At 44.8% G+C, this 23438-nt stretch overlaps 2 protein-coding genes across 2 annotated transcripts in view; both read right to left on the minus strand.

The window, feature by feature from the left end:
• Positions 1–23438, minus strand: part of ARHGAP42 (Rho GTPase activating protein 42) — a 157983-nt gene that overhangs the window by 65468 nt on the left and 69077 nt on the right. The window contains exon 4 of the mRNA XM_035116468.3: positions 13012–13083. Coding sequence (XP_034972359.1) covers positions 13012–13083 — 72 coding nt within the window. The remainder of the gene's footprint in view (positions 1–13011; positions 13084–23438) is intronic.
• LOC118085624 (proteasome subunit beta type-5) lies at positions 13444–14516 on the minus strand. Its single transcript, XM_035116469.3, has one exon. The coding sequence runs from the start codon at positions 14500–14502 to the stop codon at positions 13648–13650; it is 855 nt and encodes a 284-aa protein (XP_034972360.1). The 5' UTR covers positions 14503–14516; the 3' UTR covers positions 13444–13647.

Consider the following 23438-nt stretch of genomic DNA (forward strand, 5'->3'; position numbering starts at 1 on the left):
CTTCCTGGTGGAATGTCACAAAATCTGGAGCACTTTCTTTTGTTTACACAGATCTGACTTCCCAGATAGTCTCCTGTACTGTATCTTGGAAGCAATAAATTCTTTCCAGCCTCCTTAATCAATGAGGAACGCTGACCTCACCATCACTTTTGTTCAAATCTTTAGCCAGCTGTTAAGCTTTGGCCGCAAAGTCAGACTCTGGTTTCCCCCCCTGCATGAAGTCTCTGATTCAATCTTCAATACCCACCCCTCTAAGAGACTTGTGGAATTTATGGGCTTCGCTCCTGCTTCTATGCTAAGGGCTTGGCCCAATTCTTACTGAGAAGATTCTCCCAGAAGCCACTTGGCCAAGGACCAAACTTTTCCTCTAATGTGTGACCACCACAGGCTTCCAGTTTATGACCAGTGGGACGGTCATAAATTGAGGGTCCCGTAGCAACCCCCTAAAAACAAGGTTAGATTGTCTGCCAAACACTAAAGGCTGTTAAAGACAGTATGAGTGTCAAGCGGGAATAACTACAATATAATGGACCTACCACAGGCAAAGGGGTTCTATAAAGTAGGAGTCTGCTCAACACTAAACAGTCTACTTTTTCCCTCTTAAAAAGGAATATGTAGCACTGGACATGATTACTGTGCTAAAATGTCACACCAAACCATGGGTAGGCAAACTAAGGACCGGAGGCCGGATCTGGCCCAATCGCCTTCTAAATCCGACCCGTGGACGGTTTGCGAATTAATGTGTTTTTACATGTAGAATGTGTCCTTTTATTTAAATTGAATCTCTGGGTTATTTGTGGGGCCTGCATGGTGTTTTTACATGAGTAGAATGTATGCTTTTATTATCTCTGGGTTATTTGTGGGGCATGAATTCGTTCATTCCCCCCCCCCAAAAAAAATTAGTTCGGCCCCCTACAAGGTCTGAGGCACAGTGGACCGGCCCCCTGCTGAAAAAGTTTGCTGAACCCTGCAAACCATGGCTTAGCACAACATGTATGTGCAGGAAAAAGCCACAGAAAACCCCTTCCCTGTTGCATGGCTGGGAGGAGAACTTCAGTTTTAGCTCAGCTGTGTTTTGATGGACAGACCATGGTTAACATTAGCTGTACTCATTTTTTTAAAAAAAGTCTAACCTGGTGTAAACTAACCATAGTTAATGTTAATCACACCTCCGGTTCCAGGTTTCCTGGGGAAACCCAGCCAGATGGGCGGGGTATAAACAATAAAATATTATGATTGTTATAACGAAAGAGTAAAGGAATGCTTTCTGACGCCTCCTGCTGGAAACTCGGCCCATGTGAACACACTGACCCTGGTGTTGCTAAAGCAAAAACAATGCTTGAACCATAGAATTACAGAATGGTAGAGTTGGAAGAGAACTTAGGGGTCATCTAGTCTTGCCTCCTGAAATGCAGGAATCTCAACAGAGGTATCCATGACAGATGGCCAGCTGTCTGTACAAACTGTGGGGTTCAGCTGCTGATCATAAAGCTGTCCATTTCCTCATTCCTATCATCTATCTATCTCAAATGGGCCCAGAAACATTACAGCCCCTAGCTTAGATGACTTTCAAAGAGGATTAGAATTTGTCTATTTCATGCAGTCATGAGAGATATAGGGAATTTATAGGCAGCACAACATTAAAAAAACACAAACAAACTAAGATCATGGCTACTGGTCCCATCACGTCCTGGCAAATAGAAGGGGAAGAAATGGAGGCAGTGAGAGAATTTACTTTCTTGGGTCATTTTAAACTGTGATTAATGTTTTAGATTTTGATTTATGTGAAAATTGTTTTCCATTTGGTTGTGCATTTTTTTTGATGTGGTTTATTTATTGTTTGTGACTTTTGTAATTATGTAAATCTTGCCATGCTATAAGCCGCCTTGAGCATTGTTTTTATTACTGTGGAAAGGCGGCATACAAATAAAAAATGATAGTGGGTTCCATGATCACTGCAGATGGTGACAGCAGTCACAAAATTAAAAGATGCCTGCTTCTTAGGGGAAAAGCAATGACAAACCTAGACAGCATCTTAAAAAGCAGAGACGTCACCTTGCCGACAAAGGTCCGTATAGTTAAAGCTATGGTTTTCCCAGTAGTGATATATGGAAGTGAGAGCTGGACCATCAAGAAGGCTGATCGCCGAATAATAGATGCTTTTGAATTATGGTGCTGGAGGAGACTCTTGAGAGTCCCATGGACTGCAAGAAGATCAAACCTCTCCATTCTGAAGGAAATCAGTCCAGAGTGCTCACTGGAAGGACAGATCCTGAAGCTGAGGCTCCAGTACTTTGGCCACCTCATGAGAAGAGAAGACTCCATGGAAAAGACCCTGATGCTGGGAAAGATGGAGGGCACAAGGAGAAGAGGATGACAGAGGATGAGGTGGTTGGACAGTGTTCTCGAAGCTACGAACATGAGTTTGACCAAACTGCGGGAGGCAGTGGAAGACAGGAGTGCCTGGCATGCTCTGGTCCATGGGGTCACGAAGAGTCGGACACAACTAAATGACTAAATAACAACATAGGCAGTATAACAGTATCGGCTGATGGTGAAAACTGGGAGTGGGCTGTTGCTTTCATTCCATTGCTTGTGTGTTTCCCATAAGCATCTGCTTAGCCAACTAGACCATTCATCTTATCCAATAGAACTCTGCTTATATCCTTGAGGGGATAAGCGTCACATGAAGACTGTGACTGATTTCCTCTTTGTGAAGGTTCATCCATACAAAATTATGAGATGCTGCCACCAGTCAGGCGAAACTCCTGACGAAGCCTTAGGCAGCCCAGCTATCTGGACAGTTTATCACCCCAACTGACAAGCACCCCTCTTCTTAAGCCTAGCTATAGAGACTTTGAAACAGTATGGGAGTTTTAGATCCCCCCCCCCCGGCTCAAAGCCCAACTCTTACAAAGCCTTGTGAACCTTCGAATGCAAAAGGAGTGGCTTAACAACTGCTGGGTCTAGAATGTCAGGAAGATTAAGTGAGAAATTCCAGAAAACTGCCCTTTAAAGCCAAATGTCAACAAATAGAGAATTTTACTTTGGGAAAAGGGAGAGGGTCGGGGTGGGGTGGGGTGGGGAGAGAATGAGAAAGGAGCCACACACAAAGAAACTTGCTCATCAAATCAAAATGCAATCTAACTTATGTCGTTATCTTTTACCTACTATCAAAGAATCTGGGCTTCAGAGCATGTGCAGAGTTCCATGGAGAGAAAAGTGGTCCCGAAGCTCTCCATTGCTGGGGTCCTGATTTTGATTGTTTTAAGAACTGAGAGTGAAGTCTAACCTTTTTATTTAATTGCAGAGACCAGTAAAAATGGGCTCTGAACAGAGACTGCTTAGTTTTGGGACAATTACAAAAACAGACTCGGTTGCTGATATAGGTAGCCAAACAGAAAATTATTTAGAAATTGCCTTCATCTTCCTAATGACTCTGAAGGTACATCTCAGAACAGCGAGCCAATTCTGAAGGGTCAGCAAAGGAGGAATTACTTTTAGAATGTGAATTCAGAAACAAAACCCAGGATATAATCAATGGAACTTACAGAAGTGCCAGTGTGCCTTATGAAAAATAGGCAGATAATCTAATAGCAAAATATGCACTTTTTGAAATATTACTTAAGTCTTTGGTGTGACAACTGCAAAAATGCTTCCTGCCAGAAATAACACACCAGAGATGTAAAAAATATTTCTAAAATTCTACTTTTCTGCATTTTCTGTCACATCTTTGAAACAAACAGCTTGAAATACGGCTTCCCCCTCCCAATAGGGAAGAAAACTTTAGATAATGCCCTGTAATATTTTTCCATACTGCGATCCATGCGAAGAGTAGCTTTCAGAAATGTAATATTTCTTAAAGGTTTTCTTCCCTTCTTTTGATTTTCTTAATTGTTTCAGCATGTTACTTGAAACAGTATCCTGTTTTGAAAACGAACAGTCAAAGGAGTGGAGTCTGGTTGCCCTCTTTATTCATCCTCTTCGAGTGTGTTTAATGAAACGTCATAGTGTGTATATATCCCTTGGACAATTCATCCTAAGAGCTGCTTTGCTCGACTAAGACCAAAGGTTCTCTTAGAATTTTGAAGTGTCAGGCATAGCTCTAGTGGCTTTAGCCCAAACGTAGCAGAGTTTTCCTGCACAGCGCAGAAGCTAGTTGAGGTGGAAATGACTAGTCGGCTAGATGCAGAATAACTATTTACAGGATTTATTAAAAGATAATAAAACCAGCAGAGTTTCTGCATACAAAGCAAAGCAAAATAAATCCTCTCTATCTCTCTCTCTCCAACCATATGCAGCACTCCTACTCCTAACACCCAACAAGGAACTACTGTGCTAGCATTCCTAGATAACAGAGTTCAGTGCTGGTCGTTAACCAATCAGAGAGTAGTTTCCAGGCCAGGCAGACCTTGGCTTTCTGCCAAGTGTAAATTGACACTGCCTTGAGTTAATTGTGTGAAGCAAGAATCTGTAAGTTTCCCATGAGAACCAATTATCAGAAACCGAACAGGTTCATCTGATTTAAGGCTCTGATTCTAACAGCATGCGAGCCGACAGGCACTTCTGAAATCTCGAAGATGGAAAGAAGGCAAATGTCTTCTGCCATTTGCTCCCACTGTCTGGTCCAGAGATGCTCATCTCAAAATATGGTGGTTTCGTTTAACTGTTATGGCTTATGGCTGTTGATATACCTAGCCAGTACCGGTGCCTTTTTCTAGAAGGAGAGGTGTTCGCATGGGGTGGGCACTGGGAGCCTTCTGCACCTCAGCCAAGCAGCTTAAGGACCCCCCCCCCCGCCCTGGCCGCTTGCCCCACATGATCCAGAGACTTGCTCAGCTGAGGTGTGGGAAGACTTCTTCCCTGCACCTCAGCTCTGTGGGTCAAGGAAGCCGCCCTGCCTCTTCGGCTGGCATACACAAGCAGGAGGACGCGGGTGGCACTGTGGTCTAAACCACTGAGCCTCTTGGGCTTGCCGATCAGAAGGTTGGCGGTTTGAATCCCCATGACGGGGTGAGCTCCCGTTGCTCGGTCCCAGCTCCTGTCAACCTAGCAGTTCGAAAGCACGCAAAAAAGTGCAAGTAGATAAATAGGTACTGCTTCGGCAGGAAGATAAACGGCGTTTCCATGCGCTGCTCTGGTTTGGGTGTTCAATTGTGCCGGAAGCAGGTTAGTCATGCTGGCCACATGACCCGGAAAAACTGGGGGTGAGCTCCCATTGCTCTGCCCCGGCTCCTCCCAACCTAGCAGTTCAAAAGCATGCCAGTGCAAGTAGATAAATAGGGACCGCTGTGGTGGGAAGATGAATGGTGTTTCCGTGCGCTCTGGTTTCCGTCATGGTGTTCCGTTGTTTTAGTCATGCTGGCCACATGACCCAGAAAGCTGTCTGTGGACAAATGTCGGCTCCCTCGGCCTGAAAGCGAGATGCGCGCCGCAACCCCATAGGCACCTTTGACTGGACTTAACCGCCCAGGGGTCCTTTACCTTTACAAGCAGGAGGGACAGGGGAGCTTTCCCGGCTGAGCCAAAGCCCCACTGTGCTTCTCCCAAACTTGTATAGAGGATGTCCACTTCGGGATCTGGGGAGGGTTTCTTTGTCAGGCAGAGGTGCAGCGTGGCTTTGCTAAGGCTGGCCAGGTGCTGCCCACCTGAGAGGCCCTGGCCATCATTAATTCAGGAAGGATTATAGCTCAGGGGTAGAGTGTTTTATTTTATTTTTAAAAAACTGTATGCAGGAGGTCCCAGGATCCAGCCCCGACATGTCCACGTTGGACGGGGAAAGATAGAAACCTGGAGACTCACTACCAATCAGGGCAGACAATATAGCTGGAACAATGGTTTGACTTAGCACAAGGTTTTACCCTGTATAATTATTATTTATTACTGATTAAATTTGTATACCGCCCTTCATTTGTAGATCTCAAGGCAGTTTGCAACATAAAAACGCAAGTTAAAAAAAACCCAGCACAATACATAATAAAAACAAGAACAGAAACTAACCAATAACTCCCTTACGATTCAGTTTTGCAAATCAGTTTGTAGCTTTTATAAGAGTTCTCATGAAAATTCATCTGGGAGGCCAACATATCCCTGCCTCCCAACTTCCATCAACCATCTACCGCCCCTGTGAGTGTACAATCTTTGGACCCTAATAAAGGCCCCAAACAGAGGATGCCAAGGAAGAAAGAGAAAAAAATGAAAGGGAGGGGGTTAAAAATAGAAAAAAGAGGCAGGAAGAAGAAAGGAAAGCGAGAGGAAAAAAGAAAAGGGGGAAAAAAGACAAAGGGGGGAGCAATAAATGAAAATAAAGAGGACTTTCTATTTTACATCTTCCAGTTACATAAAAAAAAGTTATTTAAGACATTCAGCCCATGATGACATCCATCTTCTCCACTTTCTGCTACACAATATTTCTTTTAAATCCAAGTGTTTTGATGTTTATTTACAGATTCAGACTCTTTTTATATATATATAATATTCAGAAGGGCTAACAGCAGATGGAGAAACAAACATAGTTTAAAAAACAGCATCTGCTAAAACAACTTTTTCCCAGCAACTATCAAGCAACATCTCAGAACAGGCCTTCCCAGTTGGACGGCCAGAACCATCTTATGAGAAAATAAATCTCATGCTCAAGAACTGTTTACAATGGTCTTCCTGTTTACTAATGGGAAAAGGTGGCTTAAACCAAAGGCTAACCAGGGACATGCAGACCTTCCCTTGGGCTGGCTAAGCAACTGCCGGCAGATTCTACAGTGGGGTTGTTGTGAAAGTCTGGAGTCCTGCTGCCCACAGCACCCACTTTTTTGGCCCTGACAAAGAAATCGGCACATTTAGGTCCATTCATTCTCAGGGTCTGGTGCCTCCTACCTCATAGTGGAGATGTGCAATTCTCAAACCCTTTGTGGAACTCCAAATGATTCCCCAGAATGATGCCATGGACTGGGCAGCCAAGATTAGGGCAGGGTGCATAGTTCAAGCTATCTCTGGTTTCCCAGACTAAGCTCAGGGAAAAGCAGGAGTCTTAGCTGGCAGCGCAGCAACTGTTCTAAGCTGAAACTGTCCATCATTTGTCTGTGAAATGAGCAACAGAAAAAGCTATAGCTCCCTATCTAGGAACATTTGTGAAGCCCTGGAAAAGTATATTCCCTGTTCCCCACAAAGACTCTAAGCTCCCTTCTTCCCTGACCATTGGCTGTGCTAGTTGGCTGATGGGAGTTGGAATCCGACAACATAAGGCAATAATTGAGACCATCCGAAGGACGCTTAATAGGCTCGTCACTCAACCCCAGAAATTTGCTGGGAAGAAAAACATGCAGGGGTTTTGAGACGCGTTTGCAAATAATCTAAAACGAAGACTGGCAGCTGTTATGCCCAATATCAGAGAAAAAGGCAAAAGAAAGATCTTCTTTAAAAGATTATTATTATTATTTTTAAATCTCTTTTGTGAAATTCTTTTTTTAAAAATGATTTTTATTAGTTTTACAAGATAAATTCCACATTTAACACATTAGAATTTCAAAATCAAACAAGATTCTTCTGAATCTTAGGACTTCCCTCCTCCCCTCCATGGGTCCTTTAGATAACTTAATCGACTGCATATTATAGTTAATCCAAATTATAATCCTCCAGTGTGTCCAAAGTCTTTGTAACTTTGCAAGAGTTATTGAAAGCCTGCCAAAGAGTTTGAATGTTTGCAGTGGTCTTTTAAATACAATCTACATTTGTCCCATTCTCTATTGAAGTTTTGAGCCTCTTGATTTCTGATTTTCCCAGAAAGATGTTTAAGCAGCCTTCTTCTTTGCCACCTCACCTCCATCAGTCAACATTTGTTCAAAGAACTGAAAAGCTGGAAGGGACCCCGAGGGTCATCTAGTCCAACCCCCCTATACTGCTTTTGGCACAGCAGCGATCAGGGGTAGAGTGCATAATTCGCATGAAGAAGGTCTCAGGTTCAATCCCCATCACCCCCCAGGAATGACTGTGAAAGACCCCCTGCATCAAATCCTGGAGAATTGTTGCCGGTCAATGTACAGGGTTTCACTGAGTGAACTGGGACAACCGTCTGATAATTTACATGCAGAGCCCTGGGTTTAAGCCAAGACAGAAGCTTTAAGTAGGCAAGAAATAAAGATAGAGTGGCACCTCAGGTTAAGTACTTAATTGGTTCCGGAAGTCCGTACTTAACCTGAAGTGTACTTAACCTGAAGCGAACTTTCCCATTGAAAGTAATGGAAAGTGGATTAATCCGTTCCAGACGGGTCCGCGGAGTACTTAAATTGAAAGTACTCAACCTGAAGCGTACTTAACCCGAAGTATGAGTGCAATTGGTTCTGGAAGTCCATACTTAACCTGAAGCGAACTTTCCCATTGAAAATAATGGAAAGTAGATTAATCCATTCCAGACGGGTCCGCGGAGTACTTAAACTGAAAGTACTAAAACCGAAGTGTACTTAAACCGAGGTATGACTGTATATTCATGCGGCTGCAGATTTTACCTTGGTATTGAATTACAGTGGAACCTTGGTTTATGAACACCTTGGTTTATGAATTTTCGGTTTACGAACGCCGCGGACCCATTTGGAATGGATTAATTCACTTTCCATTACTTTCAATGGGAAAGTTCGCTTCAGTTTATGAACACTTCAGTTTATGAACAGACTTCCGGAACCAATTACACCCATGCTTCGGGTTAAGTACGCTTCAGGTTGAGTACTCCGCAGACCCACCTGGAACGGATTAATCCACTTTCCATTACTTTCAATGGGAAAGTTCGCTTCAGTTTATGAACGCTTCAGTTCAAGTACTCCGCAGACCGTCTGGAACGGATTAATCCACTTTCCATTACTTTCAATGGGAAAGTTTGCTTCAGTTTATGAACGCTTCAGTTTATGAACAGACTTCCGGAACCAATTGTGTTCATAAACACGAGGTACCACTGTATTCTACAGTATTAATTGGGCTGCAGGCCACCCTATTTCAGAGACTAGGGGAGAGGTGGTGTTAGCAGCACAGTTAAAGAAGCTGAGTTGCAAATCAAGATACCTGAGGATACATTGCCTACATTCCCTGCCGTCCTCTCTGAAGGTCTTTCTTGTGATGCACCAGGTATTTGTTTCACGGTTGTACGACTAGGGTCTTTTAGCACAGCGGAACACTTTCCTGCAGAACACACTTCCAGCAACTGATGGACACGGCATTTTGTCTTCTATTGAATACTGCTCAAAACATTTGTTTCTTCAGGTTTTTCTGAGAGAGACAAGTCTATTCACTGACAGTATTTGGCCGGTGGTATTTTATGACAATCGTACACGTTCAAATGCATTTTTTTGCTTTAAGTTTGTGCACCGCTCTCTAACTGTTAAACATTTAACGCTCTTATAAAGGTTCCACGTAAATAAAACCAAGGGGTCCCTATCTGAAATGTCACTCCTGCTGTGAATTCACTATAGTTCCCCTCCCTTCCCCAATCTGCAAATTGCAGATAATGGGGCGGACTTATCTTGCAGGACTGTTGGAAAGATCGCAGCAAGGATAATGTACACAGAGCGCTCAGAACACTCTGAAATGCCACATCAATGCGAAGCGGAGCCAAATCAACAGAGCAACAAACAGTTCTGTCTCTTGCTCTGCCAAGACCAACAGAGAGGCAGATGTAAAGTTAGAGGAAAGAGAAGGAAACTTCTTCAGTGTCTTAAAACTAAAAGTATCTCGGTTTGCCCCTTATGTTTTCTTTGATCTGACACTGGTGGCAATAAAGAGGGAGATGAGCACTTCAGCAAACATTGCTAAATACTATTGTACAGGACGGAGGCCTTAGCCTAAATGCAGACAGCACAGCAACCCGTGATCTCAACAACATTACCAGCTGGGGACCAGCGAAACCACATTGACCAAATAAGGAAAGTGACTTCGTGCCTGAAATCCTTTCCCACTTAGCTCACTCTGCTTTTTTCTGTCATTTGTGCAATAAATGATAGGGGCCACCCTCCCCCACTTTCCCCTCACAGCTCAAATGGAATAAACTGCCTAGCGAGCCGTATAATGTATAGCTGGACTTGTGTAATCTTGGGGTGCGAGTAGGAGGTAGAGGAGAGAGAGAGAGAGAGAGGGAGAGAGAGAGAGAGAGAGAGAGAGAGAATTATATTTGCAGAGACCAATCCTCCACAGAATCATAGAGTTGGAAGAGATCCCCAAGGGTCCTCTAGTCCAGCCCCCTGCAATGCAGGAATCTCAGCTAAAGCATCCAGGACAGATGGCCATCCAAGGAAGGAAAGACCACAACCTCTCAAGGGAGACCATTCCACTGTCAAAACAGCTCTTACTGTCAGGAAGATCTTAGGACAGGCATCCCCAAAATCAGCCCTCCAGATGTTTTGGGACTACAACTCCCATGATCCCTAGCTAACAGGACCAGTGGTCAGGGATGATGGGAATTGTAGTCCCAAAACATCTGGAAGGCCAAGTTTGGGGATGCCTGTCTTAGGATCTCCTCTCTTGTACATTGAAGCCATTGGTGCGAGTCCTGCCCTCCAGAGCAGGAGAGAACAAGCTTGCTCCATCTTCCATGTTACAGCCCTTGAAATATCTGAAGATCATAGCTCCTCTCAGTCTCCTCTTTTCCATGTAAAACATACCCAACACCCTCAACTGTCCTGTCCCTCATAGGGCTTGGTTTCCAGGCCCTTGATCTTTTTGGCTGCCCTCCTCTGCGCACGTCCCAGGTTGCCAATATCTTTCTTAAATTGTGGCGCCCAGAACTGGGCCCAATATTCCAGGTGTGGTCTGATCAGGGCAGGATAGAACAGTAATAGGGGCACTGTACTTCTGCTGATGCAGCCTAGAATAGCATTAGCTTTTTTTGTTGCTGCAACACACAGTGGACTCTTTCTACGCTTCTGGTCCACTAAGACGCCAAAATCCTTTTAATGCATTGTACTAGTAAGCCAGGTGTCCCGCATCATATATGCTTGTAACATTCTGAAGCTATTTAAACTTGCTCCGTGACATTTTCATTCCACAGGACAGTTACATAATCAACACAGTAAAGGTTATTATTTTGCACAAATGAAGCTCTCCCTTAAATCCTTTAGTTCCTCTGTATTAAGACTTCCAAAAATGTCAGAAATTGTTTTATTTTACTGTCCCTGAGTGTGTTTATTAAAATTAATATTTCTAAATTTCTAAGTTGATGTTTTAAAACATCCTTCTCAAAATAGCAGAGCAACTATAGAGTATCTATTAAATATTAAGGAGTGGGGATTCCAAGAATGGAAAGCTGAAGAGAGCCGCGGAGCTATGAAAATCATGGGAACACAAACTGTTTATATCGCTGAAAAAGTTTCGTATCTTGGAGGGTTTCCTCCTCCATTTTGGAAACCACATCAGAACAGTTCACCCAGACACTGAAGACTTCCCACAAACTTCAGAATCACTCGAACAGCATTCTAAACAATAATTTTATGCTGGCCTACACTTCTGTCCAAATTCCTGATTCATTCACAGCTACTTTGCAAACCTCTCACCTCCAAATGAACATGTCACTTTTATTTTACAGCAAAAAGGGTATGTGTGCATATCTGCAGTGTGGAGAGATGCGTTATCTGCCCCACAACTCAGGGAGGGGCAGATGCAGAAGTCTCTCCCCCCCCCCACTCTCTTTGAACACATTGGAATAATCCAGGGTTCCCCAAACGTGGCTCTCCAGCTGTTTTTGGACTACAGTTCCCATCATCCCCTACCACTGGTCCTGCTAGATAGCGATGATGGGAGTTGTAGTCCAAAAATAGCTGGAAGCTCAAGTTTGGAAAACTCTGGAGCAATCTAATGCACAATAACAGGCAGCTTCCAATCCTTGTTCCCAGCATTTCACATTCAGAGACATACTGCAGAGATTTATAATATTCATAGTACAGTGGTGCCTCGCAAGACGAATTTAATTCGTTCCGCGAGTCAATTCATTTTGCGAAAAATTCGTCTTGTGAATCACGGTTTCCCATAGGAAATGCAATTGGAAAAAAAAATTCGCCCATAGGAATGCATTAATTAAATTTCAATGCATTCCTATGGGAAACCGCGATTCGCAAGATGAATTTTTCGCAAAACGAATTTGTCTTGTGAGTCACCATCAGATCGCAAGACGCATTCGTCTTACGAAAAATTCGTCTTGCAGGGCATTCGTCTTGCGAGGTACCACTGTAGTTGGGTCTAGGCAATCATGACTTAATAAACCAAGCAGTGTGTGTCCACATGCAGCCATTTTGCTCTACATAAGCAGAGATACACATTCAGGAAGTCACAGTCCGCTTTAAAACATGGCTTCATGTCCTGGCTAAGCCGGAAGCCACTAGTTGGTTCAGACACAACAGGAAGATATAACAGGAGAGAGCTGTTGCGTTCAGGTTTTGCTTTTGGGCTTCCCATAATGGGTATCTTGTTGGCCACTGTGAGATCAGGATACTGAACTAGCTGGGTTGCTGGCATGATCCAGCAGGCTCTTACGTTCTTAATTAACTGAGGCTTGTTTCCGTGCGTGTGCTGAGCTTAGAAGTGGCTGCCTGCAGATGAAAAATCATGGTTCCTATCTAGGGAAGGTATCAAGATATCTCACAACAATGGGCATTAATTAAAGACTGTTGCCGATTCCTTTACTTTGCTGATTTCCACCTGAAACGCCAAGTGGGAACATAACATCAGAATTTATTTATTGATGAGGATGTCCTTGTGTGGACGCTGGGGGGAAACTTGGATGTATGAACAGCAGCAAGTCCACCATAAACTGCGTGCCCAGCGATGAGTATTCATGGCTTCATCATGCAGTGCAGTTTAGCTGTGGGGCTGATTAATTTGTTTCGGAATACTTATATCCTGTTTTATAGTCCCGAGAGGCTCTGAAAGCAGCTTACAAGTGATGTTTACAATTAAAAAAATATCACATTAAGTCTAGTACCAGGGACAGAAACCACAAAATGAAGCAGTGTCTGCGTATAACAATATTCAGAAACAACTTACTTTTGCTGCACCTATTTGTTCCTTACGAAATTTCTCCAGTGGGGCTATTAAAACATCATTAGCATTCTGGATCTGAAATACATGTGAAAAAAAATATACATCAGTTTGGAATAACACATTTTTAGTTAACTATAATCCCGATGCACAAACTTCTCAGTCAAGAAGTGGCAAAATTTCTGAAATAATTCACAGAGTTGGAAAGGAGCCCCGAGGATCATCCGCTCCACGCCACAACAATGCAGAAATCTTTTGCCCAGTGTGGGGTTCGAACCCACAACCCTGAGATTAAGAGTCTCATGCTCCACTGACTGAGCTATTCCACTGACTGTTGAGTCAGCTATTTCAGAAGAGCAGGCTGTATATGAAGACACCGGCTAAATTATGATTAAGTCTGTAACCTTCCACAGGCTTAGTAGAGTGCAAGGCTGGATCTTTTTTTTTTTTTTGGACAGCAAAAGTTTAATTCTGAACAAGGAAAAAAAACGAAAACAAAACCCAAATACTACATGAAACATGGGTTACAAGCATGAGACATCTTCCCAGATGGCGGCATCTATGAGTCCCGCCCTTCCTCCAGCCAGCAACCCTTAAGAGACCCCAAATCAGCACCCTAGCTTTCTCCCAAAGTCCATCATCTCAAGCTACTGTTTCTGTGGCTTTGTCATTATACAATTCATGCAGTTTGGACACGTCATCGCTGGAGACACGGATCCAGCCATCCTGGCGCACGTGGTAGAGGTTGACTGTGCCCCCTGAGTAGGCATCACGGTATGTAGCCTGGTAGATGGCGCGACGGGCCAGATCGTAGGCTTCTTCGACGGTGAGATCGTTAGAGTAGCCACGGTCCATCACTCCATAGGCGTAGACAGATCCGGAGCCCACCGAGAAAACTTTGCCCGAGATGCGGTTCCCTTCACTGTCCACGTAATAAAGTCCTGGCCCTCGCTTGTCCCAGCCACAGATCATGGTACCCATAGAGAGCCCCATTCCCTTGTACTGATACACCATGTTGGCCAACAGCTTCGAGGCAGCAGCCACTGATATCTGCTCCTTGTTGCGGAGTTCATAGATGCGACACTGCCGTGCCAGCAGCCGCTCCCAGAAGCTGCAATCGGCTGCACCACCAGCCATGGTGCCCAGCAGGTAAGGGTTAATCTCGATGACCTTCTTGACCGTCTGAGAAGCAATGTAGACACCTGCTGTTGCCCGGGAATCCACGGCCACTATCACACCATGCTGAAACTTGAAGGCCAGGGTGGTCGTGCCATGCAGCAGCTCGATCTTGGCATCCCCCGCGGCGGTGCCTGGGTCCAGGCCGGGACAAGGGGCCGCCAGAAGCAGCGGTAGCCCCGAGGCCTGGGCTTCCGCCCCATGGCTGCCCCCACCGCAGGTGCCGAGCGTGGGGAGTCGGAACTCGTTGCCGGCCCCGAAACCGAAGAACCCGGCCCTGTTCACGGGCAGCTGCGGCTCCAGGAGACTGGCTAGCGCCATCTTGGATAAGGGCTAGTCGCAAGGCTGGATCTAAACACATCGCAGAAGCATTTCAGTTAAACGTGTTGCAGACTTTGTATGAGAAATCGGGTTAGCAAAAACGGAACTCCACAGCGCCATCTGGTATCACTGTGTTAGAATGCATAAGCAACGCATATAAAGCGCTTTTTGTTTGCCAGTGTAGCTGGGTCCTAAGACTCATTGGATTCAGCTGGATTGATTTCTGAATAAATAAACATTAAGCATCCCGGGAACCTCTGCTTTCTTTGTTCTTACCTTTAAATGTTAAAGGACTAGAACCTCTGCTTTATGATGCATAAAGCAAGTTACTAGTCCTCCTGACACCAAAATAGGCTTTGCTACTATGTGGATAAACAATCATCTCTTGATCATTTTGCACACACACACACACATATATATACATATACATATATACATATATACATATAGTTGGTAAAAACAACTCACTGAGCTGAGATTGTGAGTTATATCTGACTAAATCAACTTGACAAGTCAGTCTACTGGAAATCAACAGACAAAAGTTACCCTATTTACATGAATCTAATGGGTACCTCAATTTTAAAACCCTTGAAACAAAGCAAAAAAAGCATTTGCTGGCGAATGTAAAAATGTGCCATCAAATCTAATGCACACCCAAATTTTCGTGATGTAATTTGGCCAAAAAAGGTGCGCATTTGAGCAAATACGGTAGTTGTGCCTATTTATTTCATTTCTCTTCTCTAAGTATGACTTAGATGGAAGCACAAGAAGTTAAAACAGTTTTTACTTGGGGCCTCAAAGACAGAAGAGTAGGCTGTGGGAAAATGTATTTCCATAGAGCATCCACGCTGAAAAGGCCCTAACCTTGATCTAAACTCTGAAGCAAGCCACACATGAAGAATTTGGGGGAAAGATTGTCCTTCACTCCTTCCCATGTTTAACAATATTAGAACCACACCAACACACATATAATTAACACAAGTTGCAAAATCAAGCCTTTCCTGATATTGATTTGGTTTAGCTTGGTGCAGAATATATATACAGTGGTGCCTCGACTTACGAATTTAATCCGTTCCAAAGGCACCTTCGTAGGTCGAAAAATTCGTAAGTCGAAAAGCGCCATTGGAAACGCAATTTCCCATAGGAATGCATTGGAAAGGGAAAAATTTGTAAGTTGAAGCAACCCCATCTAAAGTTGAAAAAACCCTATCTAAAACTGCCACGGTTTCCGTTCGGTTGTCAAGAAATTCGTAAGTGTGTGGCCATTTGCCCCATTCGTAAGTCGAAAAATTCGGTTGTCGACTCGTTCGTAAGTCTAGGTACCAGTAAAGTATACCCAGATGCCTGTTTAAAATATATTGCACTGCATATTCACTAAGAACTTGTTTTTAAAAAATATGATTTCTGGCCAACTGCTATTATTGTTCCCACTACATGTATTACTAGCAATCTCTCTAGATAGGAAATCTAAATAGTCATTCCATCTGTTCCAAAAATTCCCCATTTGTGAGATTGAAGCTGGGGTTGTTGTTGTTGTTGTTGTTGTTGTTGTTGTTGTTGTTGTTGTTGTTTGGTTTAAAGCATGTAAATATTTAAAGAGGAGAAACATCATTATACTTAAGACTCCCAGAACTGCAGTTGTTTTAGAGTAATTAAGTTTTAGTGTTTGAGCACTGATGTATTTCAGTGCTAATTGTGGGATACAAGGGCAAGACGACTGTCTGGAGCAAAGTTTAATACAGCTATTCTCCCCGCCTCACCCACAAATAATTTGAATTTGGTGGGTAATTTTTATCTGTTATAATCACCTTCTACTTAACATGCCAAATGAACTGTTGGTGATATTTTGATAGCTGGTGCTTAAAGCTGTCCGTTGAACTGGGGGAAAGAGGCTACCATGTTAGTCATTACTCTTAAAATCAATTATACCCAGAGTACCTTGCCCATATGGAACAAGAACGACACACACAAGCACCGTCATTGAGACCTATCTGCAATAGGTTTCGTGGCCGTGCTTTACAAACTACTTGTAACACTCAGTATTATATAGCAAAAGGATATACAGTGGACGCTCGGGTTGCAAACGTGATCCATGCGGGAGGCACGTTCGCAACTCGCAGCGATCGCAACCCGCGTCTGCGCACGCGTGGGTTGCGATTCGGTGCTTCTGTGCGCGTCGAAACCCGGAAGTAACCCGTTCCTGTATTTCTGGGTTCGGCGCAGAGCGAAACCTGAAAAGACGCAACCTGAAGCAGCTGTAACCCGAGGTATGGCTGTACTACAAATTAGGGATGGGGAGGAATTTGTTATCTTTTTGCACTGGGCAAACCTAATCTGATGCTTCCAAACTTGCTTGCGGAATGGAAGACAACTCTCAGTCCGATTATGCCGGACTGAGATCGCAATTCTCCGGATTGCTACTCATGGCGCACAAAAAGCGCACAGAAGTATAAATTTCACATAAGGGATAAAGTACAAAATGCATAGTTCGTGGGGGGAATGCATTGAAAAGCATGTATTTTGTGAAAAGAAGTACAAGCAAACACGTGTACAATTTAGATGTCAGCTTATTTGTGCATCCTTTTCCAAAAATATGTGCAAAACAGGGCAAGGTGTACCTATAATTGAGCACCAGACGGGCCGTTTGGTCTATCCCTACTATAATTCCTTGAAGAGATCAAGTGGGAGGAAGGCCATCAACATGGGATAAAGCATCCCCTACCACTCTCTGGAAACCATTTGGATCCATTAAGTGGCAGGGGCGGACCATCTGAATTGGTCCCACCTTTCCGGAAGCCGAACCACTTCCGCTGTGTTTTTCTCAATTTTCTCAATTGAAATTGCTGGCCGCTCTTTGCACCTTGGTTGTCAAACGTTTCGGAAGTCGAATGGTCTTCCGGAACGGATTACGTTCGACAGCCGAGGTACCAGTGCCAAGCAGGTTCATGGGATTTCAGGCATGGTTGACTTGGGTTTAGTATGCCTTCCATTCCTCTTCTATACCAAAGGGTGTGTGTGGATTACTCAAAATCTACAAGAAAAGCTCTCTACTACATCACATTCTGAGTACAGAAATGAATACTGGGTTTCCCGTAGAATACAGATTTAAAAATGTCAGAGATTATTAAATTTCATACCGTAGAAAAATAAGTTGGCACGTTCTGGTACCTCCGTCAAGATCTGGAACTCAGCAAACACAAGAGATCCCCAAATGCTAATGTCACAAGAGGAGGTTTTGGTTTATGAGATCATCTGAACAAGAAAAGACACACAAGCATTCCCAGGCACCCAAATGCTGGCTCTCAAAAATCACTCAGAAAAGCCTGTAATAAGTACCTTATGTTGCTGGTCAATGATTCCCCACCCCGCTCCCCGATTCCAGCCTTTCCACAAGCGATACAAGCCAAATCTTCATGCAGTGGCGTACGTCAGGAATTCATAGAAAAGGCGAACTGTGGCCACAATTGTTCCTCCTTGTGAGGTCGACGTGCAAGGTGAACAAACACATTTAATTACATTTTTTAAAAAAGAAATGTTAACAGCCTTAAGTAAACAAAATACAAACATGGGTTGGGTTTTCTTTTTCAGCAAGTCAATACAAGCAGAATAGCATCATGAGGCTGCATAGGGGAGTGTTTCAGGATATACTGGCTGACTAGATATGATCAGGGGTGTATGGGGTGTTAAGGCAAGAGGAGTGCCTCTTGTAGGGGACATGTCATGCTTCTTCTGGGGTAGGTTGCCTACCTTTGATCCCAAGCCTCCGCTTCCTTGCAGGCTAAGGAGCTGCAAGGAGGTAACCCTACACCAGGCATCCCCAAACTGCGGCCCTCCAGATGTTTTGGCCTACAGCTCCCATGATCCGTAGCTAACAGGACCAGTGGTCAGGGAAGATGGGAACTGTAGTCCAAAACATCTGGAGGGCTGAAGTTTGGGGATGCCTGCCCTACACCAATCCAGAGGGGAGTCCCTAAGACAGTTGGATGGCGCCTTGTACGCCTCCTTCCAGCAACTCCTGCAGCCAAGCTGGTGCCAAACGTATTGCTCTGTTTTCCTTTGGAGCACATCAGCGAGGTCGAGCGGTGGGTCTTGTTATCTGGGCAGCCCAGGGCCTCCAAACACACTGCCTATGCTTGCACCCCAGGGAGGTCACTTCAGTGCTGCTAATGCAACCATCTGATTTCACCCCGGAGAGGCACTCCATCGTCTCTCGAGACAGATGGATGCCCACAATATATGATCATATGTTAGAACGGATTGCAGACTGTGGTCCGCTTCACCTTACCTTTAGGTACCATGGCCATAGCTACACCTATCTTGGTCCTGGTAAGGCAGCAATGTCTTCCCACTTATTTTTGTAAATTGCTCTGGGAGCTCTTTTACCTAATGCATAGAATATAAATGCTTGAATAAGATATTACAGATGCAACGGCAACGCCCTCCCCAATTTCTAGGCTCCATTTAAAAAAAGGTCAGTGGTTGTATGCAACGCTAAACCAAGGGTGTGATTGTTATTCAGCCTAAGGGCTGGATCCATAACTGGTCCAGACTCTGTAGAAGACACCCGAAGATTCAAATTTCAAGCCAGGAGGAGGCACAGACCTATCTCCGACCTTAGCACTGTATTTCCACAGCATTAAGGTCAGGATAAAGCTCTGCTTGAAGACAGGCTAATAGAGAAATGATTTTGTATTTTGGTCCCTCTACATTGAGCAGCACTGACCCACAAAAAATGCTGTTTGGGGGGTTAAGGAGAAAAAACAGAAAGAATCCAAGCGTAACTGTTGTGCTGGAAGAAAGTAATTGAAAGTTGTATTTTAAAATAGTGTTTTCATGAATGAACATGTCCAGGCACCCAGCCAAAATCAGCGTAGCTGTTTGTAATGGTACCATGCCTGGGAGCCCTTAAAACGTAAGAGACTACTGTGCAGCCCTCGATTCAGGAGAGTCAGAACACAGATTTACACTATGCATGCCATAAAAATATCCTGAGAAAAGGAGAACAAGAATGTTAAATGTAATACGAATGGATGGCCAAGCAGTTGCTTAAAGACTGCATCTGGCTCCTAAATGATTCCCCCCCCCAGCCCCTAGCAACCCTAAATTTTGCCCACAGCTTCACTCATAGCAGGGGAAGAAGAAAATGTGTGTGTGTGTGTGTGTGTCTACACACACACACATACACATACACACACACACACACACACACACACACACTTTTAAGGGAATACAGAAGTCCCACACTAACAATATAGCACTTTTGAATTTTGCATGTGGTGTCAGAATCCTATATAAAGTTCCTGTGTCTCTGCGTCCGCGCTACTGCGCATGTGCCCCACGGACACAGGGATTGGACGCGGACGCACGCGCTCTCCCCCCCAACCCCTCTGCCTACGGTTTACCTACCTGTGGCCGCCAACCACCGCTCCCCGTGCGAACGTGTGCACTCTGTGCGAGTGAGTGGGCACCCAGGAGAAGGCCGCCATCGTCGCCGCCACAGAAAGAGGCCGAATCGCGGCCTTCTCATGGGCGCCCGCTGCCCGGCTGGGCTCAGCGGAGCGTCCCGACGAAGCGGCAGCTGTGGGAGGGGCCAGTTGCCCCCCCGCGCCGCCGCCACTGAAACAGGCCGAATCGCGGCCTTCTCCTGGGTGCCCGCTGCCCAGCTGGGCTCAGCGGAGCGCCCTTGAGGAAGCAGAGCGCCCTTGAGGAAGCGGCGGCCGAGGGAGGGCCAGTCGCCCCCCCTTGCGCTGCCGCCGTCGAAACAGGGCGCATCACGGCCTTCTCCTGGGCGCCCGCTGCCCAAATGGGCTCAGCGGAGCGCCCACTGCTAAAGGGAAGGAAGGCCGCGGCCCCACTGCTCCTCTCACATACCGGTATGTTCTAGCGCCCTTTTTTAATGGGCTGAATGACACTAGTATGTATATAACTATCCAACTCCTACTGCTAGAAGATGCCACTGGCATTGTGGTGCCACATCTCTCACAACTGGGGTGGGGGGTAAGTGTGTGCTTCCTGGAGACTTGAAAGGAACCCTCAAACTCAGAATCTTCCTTTTATTAAGAGAGAAAGACATCTATAGTCAAGTGATGGGCTCATTCTAACACCTCATCATCTTTTTCATACAATTTAAGTAGATGGACAGGTGACCCCCTCCCCCCCCCAAAAAAGTCCCTCCTTCAATAGGAGCAGATCAGGAGTGAGCACAGAGGTTTGCAGCAGGGAGGCAAATTTCCACTGCAGCACAAGCAGAAATTCTTCTGTTAGTGGATACCTGCAGTTTCTTAGTCACGAATCACAATCAGAAATCCTCAATTGGATTCTCACCTTTGTATGCATTTGCTGGGCGACCTTAGGTGTGTTGTTACTATTGCTGCACTTATTAGTTGCTTTTTTTTACAAAAGGTAAACTCGATGTGACTTCCTTTAATTAAAGCCAGCATAAAGTAAAGCAAAATAAAAGCTAAAAAACATTCATGTACATAAAATATGGGCTAAACAGGGGTGGCCAACTCCCAAGAGACTGCGATCTACTCACAGAGTTAAAAACTGGCAGTGATCTACCCCCTTTTTTGGGTCCAGTCAAAATTGTTGAGCTTTTTTTAGGAAGGAGGAAGGCACATTTTGGGGGGGGGGGTTCAGGTCAAAGTTGTTGGGTTTTCAGGGAGGAGGTAAAATGTTGAGCTTTTTTTTAGGGGAGCCACAGTTGTTCAGCTTCTGTGGGGGGGAGCCAATGATCTACCAGGGATCTACTGCAGATGTCCAGTGATCTACCAGTAGATCACGATCTACCTGTTGGACATGCCTAGTCTAACACATCCTACGCACTAAAAGGAGGCCGTGCTATCTAAAACTCTCCAAGTTAAAGGACAAAATCCTGGCTGAAAAGAAACGGTTTTGCCTGGCACTAAAAGTAGGCAATGATGGTACCAGGAAGGCCTCCCTTAGGAAAGGGTTCCATAAGTGGGGAGCCAACACTAAAAAGGCTTGTTCTTTGGCTGCCGCCCGCCACACCTCCCTCAGAGAGAGCACATGGAGAAGGATGTCTGGGTTGGTTGAGCTTCAGATCTGACATACCTTCCAGGATCTAAGAACATTAAAGACATCCCTGGTGGATCAGACTACACAACCTATTTAGTCCAGCAACAAAAAGTTGTCTATGGTTAAGCGCCCTGGGGAATTGTTGCTGTTGTCACAATCAAGCAGTGTATAAATTTTATGAAATAAAGAAAAAATAAATAAACAACAGTCCTCTCCCGCTATTTCCCCCTATGTCAGGCATGTCCAAACATGGCCCTCCAGATGTTTTGGGACTACAATTCCCATCATCCCTGACCACTGGTCCTGTTAGCTAGGGATGGCGGGAGTTGTACACCCAAAACATCTGGAGGGCCAAGTCTGGCCATGCCTGCCCTATGTATTCAGAAGCATGCTGTCTCTGATCCTGCAGGTAGTATGCAGCCATCGTGACTAGTAGCCATTATTGCATAAGCCAGGCTTCCTCAAACTCGGCCCTCCAGATGTTTTGAGACTACAATTCCCATCATCCCTGACCACTGGCCCTGCTAGCTAGGGATCATGGGAGTTGTAGACCAAAAACATATTTGGGGGGGGGGCTGAGTTTGGGGAAGCCCGGATAAGCTAAATAACATGAGCACTTGAAAGCACAACATGAGTACCGAGCATCACCAACTTCTTACATTTTGGGGTGAAATTAGGTGCCTTGTTCCCGACAGCGTGTGATGCGCTCGTCATTTCAGAAGATGGCTTTGAGGAAAAGGACAAGAAACTGATTGCTTTCATAAATGAGAAAAGGCAAGTGGCTTTGCCGTTTGAAATCCCATGCTACAATCAGTTTGCACTTTGGCTGAACCCAGCCTGGTAATAGTATCTATCCCATTCCCACAGAGGATGTGTTTCAAGAGGGAGGGAGGGAGGGAGGGAGGGAGGGAGGGAGGGAGAGAGAGAGAGAGAGATATCGCACCAAGCTGTGTAGTGCACCTTTTTAATAATAATAATAATTTCATGGCAGTTTTGAAAGCTATGCAAGGTGTGCTGTGTTCTGCCACCTTAGCGAGAGGTTTTATTAAGTGAAGTGGAAATAATAAAACCCTGAAGGGTATTACGCCCTACAACCAATACTATCTGCAATATCCTTGCCGGCAGAGGGTTGCGCGGGGTTCCACGCAGCAAAACGAAGGCACACTTCAATACAGATTTCAGACTGAAGATCGAAGTTTCCCAACTGGTTGTGTTCTGTTGTGCTCTCTTTGTAACAGGTTGGATGAAATCATAGCACCTCAGTGGTCAGACACAAAGGAGACAAAGGGGGCTTTTTTAAAACCTACACGGGAGTTGGCAAAAATACATGAGATCTACATCAAAAGGTTCTTGAGTGATAGGGCTGAAAATCAAGGTAATGCCGACAGAGGAAAAACAGAAAACAAATGATGAAAGGGCACAGAAACACTACACAATCTGTAGCCTTCCACAACCTCAATAATATGTTAGACATCATAAGGGGGTATCTGAGGTGTTCAAATTGGGGTCCTCAAAGAAACAAGGGTTTGTACAGGACCCTGCTTGGCTCAACATTCCAGGCGTTCCCCACTGCTGCATTTGCCTCCCAATATAGTAGCCACAAGGAGGGCCAAGTTATTAACCCTGGTGTAGGGAAAAGGCAACAACAACAACAACAACAACAACAACAACAACAACTTATTATGTATACCCCGCCCATCTGGCCGGGTCTCCCCTGCCACTCTGGGCAGATGCCCTGGCAGAACATTTATTTTATTTATTAAATCTGTATACCACACTTCATCCATAGATCTCAGGGCTGTTCACAACATAAAAATATAGTGTGTAAAAATATAGTATATAAAAACACAAGATACATGAAAAAAAATGAAGACGGGAACACAAACAAATAACTCCCA

The sequence above is a fragment of the Zootoca vivipara genome, chromosome 4 (assembly GCF_965207765.1).
Source record: "Zootoca vivipara chromosome 4, rZooViv2.hap1.1, whole genome shotgun sequence".
Lineage (NCBI taxonomy): Eukaryota > Metazoa > Chordata > Lepidosauria > Squamata > Lacertidae > Zootoca > Zootoca vivipara.